The sequence below is a fragment of the Mirounga angustirostris genome, unplaced genomic scaffold, assembly GCF_029215605.1.
Source record: "Mirounga angustirostris isolate CCGP_5_RB_7025 unplaced genomic scaffold, mMirAng1.0.hap1 SCAF_6, whole genome shotgun sequence".
NCBI lineage: Eukaryota > Metazoa > Chordata > Mammalia > Carnivora > Phocidae > Mirounga > Mirounga angustirostris.
Window position 1 is genome coordinate 142,473,298 of NW_026991714.1, and position 12,309 is coordinate 142,485,606.

The 12,309-nt window shown below is 46.5% G+C and overlaps 1 protein-coding gene across 1 annotated transcript; it reads right to left on the minus strand.

The window, feature by feature from the left end:
• Positions 1 to 3,934: 3,934 nt before the first annotated feature.
• On the minus strand, positions 3,935 to 5,138 carry PRLHR (prolactin releasing hormone receptor). Its single transcript, XM_045876310.2, has one exon. The coding sequence runs from the start codon at positions 5,136 to 5,138 to the stop codon at positions 4,026 to 4,028; it is 1,113 nt and encodes a 370-aa protein (XP_045732266.1). The 3' UTR covers positions 3,935 to 4,025.
• Between the last annotated feature and the right edge of the window lie 7,171 nt (positions 5,139 to 12,309).

A 12,309-nucleotide genomic window follows, 5' to 3' on the forward strand; every position in this document is an offset into this window, starting at 1 on the left:
TGCATTTTTAAATCTTATTTTGTAAGTGTCAGAAAATCCTCTTTGTGACCCTGTCATGAACATTTTGGAATCTAGATGATCAAATTTGGTTTATAGACCCATGTGTTGGATGTTTTTAAATTTCCCAAGTGATAGGTGGAAACGAGTAATAAAATGCTAGCCTTTAAATAATGATCCAGATTAAGGATGAATATAGAAATTAAGCATGAAATTCTCTACTCTCCTTTTGATGGACCTGTTAATTTAGGCACATGCAATTTGGGAAAGCACAGAGCCTGGTACCATGTACTGAAATGCTGTCATTACTGAGGTTGGAACCAGGGGGTCAGAGAAAACCCCAAATGAGCAGTTCATACCTGGAATTAGCTAGAAATGACAAATCCAGATTGAGTAGCATGTTATCCTTGATATGATTTATTTTTGCTTTGACCCTGGCCGTCCCAAGGTTATGTAGTTTACACTATGTATGTAACTTGAGATGGTACTACTGATTTAATTTTATTGAGCACCCACAAGGCAGCAAACAGTGCAAGCCCCAGCCTGAAGAGCTTCATACAGTGAGTCAGTAACACATGCATCTTACACATATAACAAAGACATCAACGCATGGAGGGAAATCCATCGAAATCTACTTGGTAAAAACAAAAGTGCTCCTGACCTCTCGTCTGTGGGGGATGAACTCTGGGTTCACTTTCAGATCTAGCTACGCTCTTTCCTGGGTCCCCTTGATGTCAGCTCCATGCCTTGCATTTGCAAGACTACTAAATGTTCATAAATGCAAGCCACAGGACCGAGATGGTTAAGTAGCCCACCTGAGAAAATAAACCTGGAACTGAGCACCCGCAATAAAAGAGCAGGCTGAAAATCCACAAGAACAAAAATGCAGGAAGGTTCCATCAATTGGAATATTGTTACCTTAGCATCTCTCACAGTTGCTATTTCCAGGTAACTGTTGCCAACACATATTGAAACACTCCCCGGCTGATTCACTGAGATAAATCTATTGATTGGCTGCCAAAAGTGAGACCCAGTGACAATGCTTGCAAAGAGGATTACAGAACCTCCCGTCAGCCTCGGAATGGGCCGTTGCCAAGTACCCGGCTGGCTCCGCTCCCAGCTTTATGGTTTGTATGACTCCTTGCAGGAGGACTGGATGCTTGGTATTAACTAAAATAAATTATATTAAATAAAATTTTCTACCTCAGCACTATGTGGATTTCTATAGGACTCACTTCTGAGAGATTTTTTTTTTAAGTTGGTTTGTTTTACAGTCAAACTAGTCCCAGATAGATTTGAGATAGGGTAAGAATTAATTAGTTGCTGTTCAGGGGGCAATTTGGATCATTCATAAAGATGTTTATAAACACAGCATAATTCTCCAGCCTCTTTAGGCTCTCCATAAAGTCCATGTAAATGTTAAAATTTTTAACTTAAGTTGTAAGCTAGAAACAGCGGGCAGCTTTTCTAGTAATTAATGAGGACACTTTCTTCTCACAGTTGATGTAGATTTCAATCAAGCTAATCAGAGAACGCTTCAATTTTTTTAACACCTGGAAACCAGGATTTGGAATAATTCATGGTGTATAACTTTATACTGCAAATGAATCTAAAGTTGAAAAAAAAACTGGACTCATGCACTGCCTTACACATAAGAGATTTGTAAGGAAACTGTTGAATGAATACCTATATATTTTGATTATACGGATTTGCCTCTGTGTGATTCATGAATACTGGTTTGAAGGCTAAAAGAATATTATTCCCCAAGTGTAGCATGTAACACCCTGACAGAATTCAACTCCAAATTCATAATACCTTTGGTAGGTACAATCAAATCTTCATTCAGATGTTGCTGAGATTCATTAGAGGATAATTCTTAAGGGGCTTAACCTTGGATGCATATTAAAGTCACCCAAAGTGCTTTGAAAAATGCTAAGGCCCGGGTCCCATCTCAAATCAGTTGGACCCTCTGGGGATAGGACCTAGGCACTGATGTTTCTTGAAAGCTCTCCAACTGATTCTAGGAGCAGCGAGAGCTGAGAACCAGTGACTTAAGCCTTCCAAAACTGAAACCACAATTAATCAGATCCTTCCCCCAACTAATCCAGCCTTTCCCCAATCCCCTCCATTCTCCACACATCCCCATCAAAAGAATGCTCTGAGGAAACATGAAATGCCTGTCTGGCCTTGAGCCTCCCAAGTAATAGAGCTCCTGGAAGCACAGGAGTCAGCCTCCGGGATGCCTGGGGGATGAGCTCGTTTGGAAAGGGGGAGTGACATAATGCTGTTGGTGGGCTACATTTATTAGAGCATAAGCTTTGTTCTCCACATCCACAGATGAAGCTCAAAGTTAGTTATTTGTGCCATTGCCAAAGGTAACTTGCATCTCCCAAGTTAACCTGCTTTTTTCTTTCTCCCAAGCCAGGCTTTTCCTGCCCTCCCCCATGCTGCGAACAGTCTGGCTATATAACTACTAAAGATACATATTGCTAACTAGCCCAACCAGGAATTCTTACTCTCCCATCAGTGGTTGCTGGCATTGGAGTGATAGGACTTAATTCTTGTCATCCCCAAGTCTTTCCCCTCTTTCCCTTCCTTTCAGGGCACACTTTCATGAGTGAATGAGCTCATTTTAGAGAGTAAGATAAGGAGAGAAGTTAATTCTACTGTATAGTGAGCTAGGGTGGTACTGGAGTCTTACAGATGATAATGGACTTGCAGTTGCTGCACTAGCTCATGCCCTATATGCTCAGGGGCTGATCTGACAGGTGGATATCGTGCATCACTTCCCAAGACTCTCACCCTCATTGTCCAGTCACTGCTCCCACAGCAATGTGAAAACCCTTGTCCCAGGGCACTGGCCTCATATACAAAATTCTCAGGAGGTGAAGGTGAGGATTATCAGCCTGGTATCATGGCCCAACAGCCTTCATCTCTCCCCTTAGGCCTGGAAGGAATGAAATGTTTGATTGCAGTTGGGTGGTAGTTTATTTTTTGGTTCTGGCTTTAAGTAAACTTCTCCCAGTCCTTGCATTCTGGGTTGATTGTGTTCCAAGCGTGTCACCACCGAGCAGGTGCTGAGCAGTCAGATGACAGCTATTGAACTGTTGCTACTGAGCAATTAGAGAATGCAAGAGAATGCTTTGGAACATGGTTTACATTGAATATTCAGAAAGCCAAATATCTGTGTACCTGCCTTGTGGCAAACACTGGGTGTGTATACACAAACACACACAGAGATGTCTGTCCCATGCACAGTTACATGCCCCCTTAAGTGATTTGGACCTTTCCTTCTTTATCCCTGTATATCTACCCCTTCATTGACTAATTCATCTTATCATTTTCAAATAGAAGTTAGGGGATAAGGAGGAGGGAAACAATAGCAAGACCTTTTGAAAGGTGGCTCCTGAGTGGTTCTGTGCTATAAATTCAAGTGAATTTCAAAGTAAAACCCTTTTGGTGTGGAAAGGTCTTATTCAGGAAATGCTGAAATCCCAGATATAGATTTGTAATACGTATTTCCCTGGAATCCTAGGAATTAATGGATTCAGATTGACTCATCAATATCAGGTATGACAGCTCAGTTGAGTCCTTTTTAAAAGGCAACCGGAAAAGCTTCACCAACCCCAACTCAGTCATTCTAAATCTCACCCCCATTGTTCCTTCAACTCACCATTGAGCAAGCAGAAGGGAAAGCAAGGAAGACAGCCACGGTTCTGAATTACTGCTGTGAACCAGGAGAAAGAGCTTTGTTTGGCATTCAAGGGCATAAAGAGGAAATAATAAATCCTCTCCCCTCTCCCTGGCCTCTTCCAAGCAAAGCACAAGACTCCCACCAAAGCCCACTTCACATTTTACATAGACATAAGGACAAGGCAAGACATCTGGACAAGAGGCCTAAGCTGGAGGGTTTGCCACGTATTGGATTAGCCCTGGTGCTGGGGAAAAGCGCTCCGGTCCGGCCCCAGGTGGGTACCCTCGAGACGAGTGGACGTGGAGCTCCCCAGCCAAGCCCTGGCGCGGCGGCATCAGATGACCACGCTGACTGTCACGGTCTGGCCGTGCGGCGCGATCTTGCGGGGCCAGGCAAGCAAGAGCTTGCGCAGCTCCTCACGGAAGTTGTCGTGCAGCCAGGCGTAAATGAAGGGGTTGTAGCACGCCGAGCTCATGGCGAGCCAGTGGCAGAGCAGCTGCACCAACCCGAAGGCGTAGGGGTCGATGGCGTGCGGGTCGAGGTCCCGCAGCAGGTTGAAGACGTGCAGCGGCAGCCAGCAGACGGCGAACACCACCACGACCACCACCAGCAGGCAGAAGGTGCGGCGGCGCCGCGCACGGTCCCAGTCGGCCTGACTCTGGGTCACGCAGCCCGGCACCACGCGGTTCCGCAGCTTCACCGACACCCGGACGTAAGACAGGAGGATGACCAGCAGGGGGAGCAGGTAGGTGACGAGCAGCAGCCCCCACGCATAGAGCTGGCGCTGGCGCTCCTGAGACCCCCAGAATTCCTCGCAGAGGCGCACACCGGGCGGCTCGAGCTCGACGTGGTACGTGTGCACGGCGGCCGGCAGCGCCAGCACCGCGGACAGCGCCCAGATGGCCAGCACCGCGTAGGCGCTGAGGCGCAGGGAGATGCGCCGGCGCAGCGGGTGCACCAGCACGACGTAGCGGTCCACCGCGATGGTGGTGAGAGTGAACACCGACACGTAGACGGTGACAGGCTGCAGGAAGAAGACCAGGTGGCACAGGCCGCCGCCGAACACCCAGCCGCGTGGCTCGAAAGCGTAGGCCAGCGTGAGCGGCACGCAGGCGGTGCACATGAGCACGTCGGACAAGGCCAGGTTGCCGATGAGGAAGTTGGTCACGTTGTGCAGCCGACGCACCCGCGCAATCACCAGCACCAGCAGGCAGTTGCCCCCCAGCCCCACAACCACCACGATGCTGTAGAGTAGCACAATCAGCCCCTTCAGCTGATGCACCAGCTGCAGGCTTTGGAAAGGCGTGACGGCCTGAGCGCCTGGGTCAGCCGCCGACCCATTGACCGCCGAGGCCTCCGTGCTCTGGTTGGCAGGAGTTGAGGCCGCCGGTGGCAACCCGGAAAAGAAGTCAGGGACCGGGGGGCCCTGAGTCGCCAGTGAGGCCATGGCCACCTGTCCAAAGAGAATCAAAGCCCGTCACTTCCCATTGTCCATCCATCCCTCCTACACCAATCGTGCCTCCCTCCCCCACCTCAATTACCCAAATACTCCCTTTAGAATAACTGGCCAAAATAAATAACAACAATCAGAAGTGCTGTCATCCCCCCTATATAAAAATAAATCTATGGGAGATTACGTGTGCACAGGTTATTTAAACGCCTCCTATTCAATGTAGAGCCTTGGCAGTCCACGCAGGTCAGACCCAGAAGCATGGTCCTACCTGGTGAGTAGGGCTTGGTGGGCGGGAAAACGCTCCGCGGAATGAGGGGCCGAATCCCGGCTGTCCCCTAGCGGTCCTCAGCCCACGACGGCGGCGCAGGCTTCTCGCTTCTCCGCGGGAGCTCAACAGATTCAGGGGTTCCCAGTGGGCTCGCAGTTTTTGAGAGGGACTGGAGCGCCTCCCCTCCGCCCCGCCCCCCACTTCAGCGCTCCCTTGTATGGAAAAATGGGGGCGGAGCGCGCACCACCAGAGTCGGTGCTTAGACAACTAGGTAGAAGGACAGTGTGAAGACGATGGAAACAGAAAAGGGAGGAGGGGCAGACAAACCTGGGTCAGAGGGACGAGGGAGAATCTCGATGCGGGAGCTTGTTGCGCCTTGGGAGAGTCCTGCTCCGGAGGAGGGAGCGGCGGATGAAGAGCGAGGAGCGGCGTCAAGCGCTAGGCTCTCAGGATGACCTGAAGCAGGGTAAGAAGTGGAGTGGGGGATTGGAGCTACACCACGGGATGTGAGGGAGAGATGAGGGACCCGTCCTTAACGGCTGCTTAGAGGGACCCTGCTTAGAGTCTAGGCTGAAGTGGATAGGAGGTTCTGGCAGGGATTTAAAATTGAGAGTCTGGAGTTCGCCGCAGACCTTCAGGCCCTCGCCCTTCCCGGGACCCCCTGAGCCCTTCACCCAGGCTGCGGCGTGCCTGGAGAGCGGCGAATCCAGCCAAGTAACAGAGTTCAGAACAGCGGACAGCTCCAGCGGCAACCCCCCCCCCCCCCCCCCCCCACCTCCGGTGCGGCGCGTGGGTCCCGGGGGAGGACAATTAAGGAGTTCCCGCCCCTCTCTGGGTCCGACGCTTTCAGAGAAGGGACCTGGCCTGGTTCAAACAGCTGCCTCACCGCCTGTTTTCTGGGCTGGGGGCTGCCGACTCGAGAGCAGTAGCGTGGAGTGAAGGAAAATAAGCAGGGGTCCCTATGGGGTCGGAGGAGGGTGCTCCTGCTGTGGGTCACCGCACTTAGTGCCAATGACGACGCTGTCTTACCTCCCTAAGTCAGAAAATACTGCCCTCATGCCAGTTACCCTACACAGGCACACTTCAATACCTGGCCCCCAGTACTCCCCTACTCACCCTTGTCACTCTTTAAGATTTTACTTATTTGTTGGAGAGAGAACGCGCTCACCCGCGCGCGAGCGGGAGGGAGGGGCAGAGAGAAGCAGACACCCCGCTGAGCAGGGAGCCCAACTGGGGGCTCATCCCAGGACCCTGGGATCATGACCTGAGCTGAAGGCAGACACTTAACTGACTGAGCCACCCAGGCGCCCCTGATCTTTCTTTCTCAGCCACCATGACCTATCCTTTATCTGCCTGATTGTTCCAGGACAATAGGCAAGTTCCAGGACTGGGATCCTACCATCTTCCTCCTACATAAACACACCCAGGCCTCCTTACCTCATTTTAGGATTAAAAATAATCTAGTGATTGTAGGATTTCCACAAGGATAACAAAAGTAACAAACATTTGAGAAGCTTAAAAATTACATAAAACCGCCAGTAGCATTAAGTTGTCATTGAAATGCATATTAACGCGCACCACCGTGGGGGAGGGGATCAAGGAAGGAGGTTTTGTAACCTCCCTCCTTTGAAACTATCTCATCCCCTCATTGTCCCCTCCCTGGTAAGCTCTTGTCCTTTGTCCTCTTAGCTGCAGATACCCCGCTTAGGCTGGAAAGAAGTAAAATTAGTCCATCCTGCAAATTCAAGTGATTCACTCATACAGGAGGAAAAGTCAACATCAGAAGAAAAGCAATCAATCTGATGCAACTGTATCTATTCTAAACCCACACACTCCCTGAGTTATAATCAATATAGCTAAAGCCAATATGATATGGAGAAAAAACATCAGAATGAAATACAATCTGGGCCTGTCTAATCCTTTACCTGGTAATGTTTCCCATCATGTTCACCCACAGGGTTATATGCACCCATGAGCAGAGGCACACTTTTGCTTCAAAATATCTTAAGCAGAGGAAATTGTGCTAATGAAGGTGAAAAAGGATTTGGGATGTAGTTAGGACCCATAACTAGAGCCATCATTCTGGTCGCTATCATTGATACATAATACTAAAAATAATAAAAAGACAACCTTCTCAATATTTGCATGCAAATGTCAGTGTTTGGAAGTTCACCATCGGGGCACCTTCCAGACAAGAGAGTTGGTCATTTGCCAAAATAGATAGATAGATGATAGATAGATAGATAGATAGATAGATAGATAGATAGATAGATAGATAGATAGATAGATAATAGATAGATAGATGTTTAAGCCAAACTGGATGCTAACATGTTCTCACCATTCCTGTCCAATAACTCTCTCAGGGGTTGTTCCCTTTCTCTAGCATGCTGGTTGCTTGGTCCCCACTCAACTCCACATTCTTCACATCCCACAAGACCCAACTCAAAGATTATCCTGTCCTCAAAGTCTTTTCCCTTTCATGATCTTTCTGTCCTTTATTATTTTCTACTTTTCAAAGTGTTTTAGCCCCCTGTCTCCACCAACCATGACAGTAAACTCTTTGTGGATACCTACAACATGCCTGAACCCTGCAGATACCCAATACAGGTTTCTTTTGATTGAATGGATGAAAATAGCCACTCTTTGTTGAGGGCTTTTTACATACCAGACACTAGGCTAAGTACGTCACACGTCACATATTTATCTCACTTGATCGCCTCAGAACTCTTATTATACCCATTTTATAGATGAGGAAACTGGCTCTTCAAGGCTAGTTGAATAATGGCACAACTAATAAGTAGCAAGGCCGGAACTTCCACTTAGATTCACCTGATTCTGGAGCCAAAGTACTTCACTACTTTACTGCCTCTGAATGAATGAGAGATGCACCTACACACACTGAAAATACAAGTAGATTCAAATGGGATTAAATAAATATAGGAATCCCTCTGCTGTTGTGGTTTATCAAGGGAAGCTCTAACAAATCTAAGGGCAACCCTAGCATTATTATGTTTAAGTTAAACAGATCTATTTTTTTTTAAGATTTTATTCATTTACTTGAGAGAGAGAGGGAGAGAGCACAAGCAGAAGGAGCAGCAGAAAGAGAGAGAGAAGCAGGCTCCCCACTGAGCGGGGAGCCCCTAGGACCCCAGGGTCATGACCTGAGCCAAAGACAGATGCTTAACCCACTGAGCTACCCAGGTGCCCCTAAGCTAAACAGATCTTTATGGCTCACCCCAAATGTCCCTTGCTTAGATCCCATGTAGGAGATAAAACCATGGGCCGTATGAACTTCAGGAGATGGTATTTGCTTTATGGTGGCAGGAGGCAACAGGATATAGAAAACAGAAGACAGAGACAACAGAGATAAGGACCGCAGTTAGAATTCTGAGAAACTGGATTAAGGGATCTGAAAATTTTATGCCAGCTAAGTTCATGCTGATATACTGCAGTTAGCCCAATCATATGAGAAACCACTAGGGATCTTTTTTTTTTTTTTAATTACTAGTCGGGCGACAGCAATTTTTTGAGACTTGTCTAGGTCCAGGCAATAACAAAATAGATGCCCCCCAGAAGAGAGTTTTCTCTTTTAAGCCTGTCCTGTGTGTATTCCAAGAGCCAGGATCCCCTGCCCCACCCGGGCTCCCCAGGCTGAGCTGTGCAGAAGATCTAGAGGCCACCTCAACATGGCAGGGCTGGTTGCATACGGAAGACAACAACCTGAGCCCAGCAGTGTAAGAACTGACATGACATTACAAACTAAAGGGAAAAAAAAAAGTGTTTCCCTTAGATCACTTTGAGAAAGTGCTTTTCATCACAGACTCCAGACATATCAATTATCACTTCCAGCTTTGTCAGTGCACACCCTAGTCATTTTTAAATTCTCCAACACAACTTTGCCCAAACAGAATGGAGGCTTAAAAGCTATTATGCTGACCAGAAACAGTCCTTGGCTGGGCTTTTCTTCTCAGCCTATTCAAAATCAAAAGTGAGCCCCAAATAGCCTTGTGCCCTCTGCAGTGGCCTGTGGGGCACACATCTTGCTTCTGCCCATTTTAATTTGGGCTCCGGGGAAAGGAGTGGATGAGCCCCCAGAGTCACCTATTTACCTACGACGTTGGGGCGGAGTAGGAACCTCTTCCCTGCCACAAGAGAAAAGGGAACAATGAAACCTGCTAAGTCAACAAATAATTGTGATACATCTATGTGAGAAGGGGTAGACAAGGTGCCCTGAGTGAGAGAAAGAAGTGTAAGTAAGATATATTCCTGCCCTCAAAGAACTCACAGTCAAGGGCAGAATTGGCTAGACACAGTTAGCTAGGTGAGGAAACTATGAAAACAATCCTAGGTGCTACTCTAGGAAACTCAGTCTTAAAACTGAAAAACCCTGTGGCTTTAGTAAATTAGCTATCCCTGAGACCTGATTTCCAGTTCTTTCCAGACTTATATATCTCATTATAAAGCTGTTTCTTTATATATTTTTTAAATAATGAATTGTGCACTCAACTAAAAATAAGACCTTGAGGGGTGCCTGGGTGGCTTAGTCAGTGAAGCATCTGCCTTCGGCTCAGGTCATGATCCCACGGTCCTGGGATCAAGCCCCACATTGTGCTCCCTGCTCAACAGGGAGTCTGCTTGTCCCTCTCCCTCTGCCTCTCCTCCCTGCTTGTGCTCTCTCTCTCTCTCTCTCTCTCTCACTCGCACTCTCTCTTTCTCTCTCAAATAAATAAATAAAATCTTTAAAAAATAAAAATAAGACCTTGAGTTAGCTATCAGGGAAATAAGAATAGAGAGAAGCACTGAAGTACTCCATATTGACGGGCACTCTTGCATCTGTCCCTACACCCACCTCTGGATAAGTTTCTTTACTATCCAAATACTTAAAGAAATAAGTGCAAAGGACCTTTTCAGATAGACATAAAACTTTCCTCACAACACACACTGAAAAGGTGATCAACACATAAAATTGAAATACTATATAAAAGGTTTCTCTAAGCAAAGCTTGTGCCACAGCAAACAAGAGCTGCCCCCTTGGCTGGGGGAGGAGGTGATGTCTCAATCCCTCCAGTTTTCTTTCACCTCCTCTAGGTCTGGAGTGTGACGCTGTCTGGTTCCTCAAGCAGGGCTCCCCCAGGAAGTAGTTCCCTGTATCTCCAGCTGCCACCTCTTCTGCCTGCTACCAAAGTCCTAAAGCCCCACATCTAGAGGCTATCAAGACGGGAGAACCTTCTGCCTTTTGTTTTAAACTGAAAACTCACAACGTTATTGAAACAAAAGAGTCTTTGTAAAGGACCCTAGGTTTCAAATAACGCTGCCCTGATAAACTCTGTGCATCAGCCTGAGTTCCTCCTTGCAAACACTAGAGCCCACTCACTGGTGTACGTAGAGAAGAATGGCAGCTAGCCCACATAATTGTTGGGAGAACTGGTCAACCAGCCTCAAGGCTAAGCTTCCAAAACCATCACTGGTGAAGAAAGCCCCATATACAGTTTTGCTGCCACTGTTTCTGTCACCTCCACCAATGCCACTTCCACGTTAGGAACGCAATCTTGTGGCCATCACTGTCCCTAAAATCCAGGTGCCTCTGCTGCACTCTATCCAACAAAATGAGACCCCCTTCCCTCGGGTCATTCATGTCTGAATGCAAGTCTCATCTGGGTGCATCAGAGCCAGGATGCCAAACCTGAGTTTTAATTGCAAAGTATTCTGGGAATTTGGAGTCTGACCTCCACTTTGGGAATTTAATGAGGAATTTCTCCAAATACAAGCAGATGATGAGCAGCCGTGAGTCGTGACAAATATTCACTAACCCCTGTTATCAGTGTTTTATAGCAGTGATACTGTAAAGACCAAAAGTTATGAGGAGACCCCTATACTCTCTTAATTTCCTACCCTGCTTCTCTATCATTTTGAATAAAAATGTCAAGAGAAACATGAGAGAATTAAGGTTGTCTTTTGAATACTTTATAATATATTAATTTAACCTACCCTAATATATGTAACTGATTGTGCTCCTCTTTATGAAAAATAAAAAATGCCAAATAAAACTAGTTTCCAAAGATATAAGGAACATAGCACCACATTATACCAGGGTTGCTCAACTTCAGTACTGTTGACATTTTGGGCTGGATAATTCTATGTCAAGGGGGGCTGTCCTGGCCATTGTAGGATGTTTAGCAGCATCCCTGGCCTCTACCCTCTAGAAGGTAGGCACACATACCTAATTATGATAACAAAAAATGTCTCTAGACATTGCCAATATCCGCTGGGGGTAGGAATAAGGGACAAGATCATCCCTGGTTGAGAACCAATGCCTCACATCAATACAGCACATTCAAAGTACACAAAGTACTCTCTTTGAAATGCTACCAGCCTTCATGGCCAACTCTCTTCAGACATCTTGACCCCAGCATTGAATTTGGAAAACATTTCATTTCCCGTCTCTCACCACTTCCTGAAATAGCAACAGGGCAAACAGAAAAAGATGATATTTAAGAGGAAAAAAAAAAAAATCCCCAAGGTAAGGTAAGCCCAAGTTTGTCAAATGGAGGAGAGAACTGGTCCCAAAGCCCAAAGAAGGAATAGCACAGGGCTCTTGGGCTTGGGTAACAACCTGTACCTCTACTAAATGTGAGTTGCTGGGCAAATTCTTTTTTTTTTTTTTTTCCTATTTCTCTATGTTTATTTATACACACAAAACACCTGTTAACTCAATTATTTTCACTTTTTAAGCTATGTCCAATCCTCTGGGGAGCAAAGTAAGAGATAAATGAACAAATAATTGTACGTTACAGAAAAGTTGAGAAATATGAATCAGAATAATAAAGGGAAAATATCATCCAGAATCCTATTATCTAGAATATTCATTAATTCTAATTTAGTGTACTTATTTCTAAT

Excerpts from the sequence above, each read along its gene's own strand:
- PRLHR (XM_045876310.2), bottom strand. The coding sequence starts at position 5,138 with ATGGCCTCACTGGCGACTCAGGGCCCCCCGGTCCCTGACTTCTTTTCC.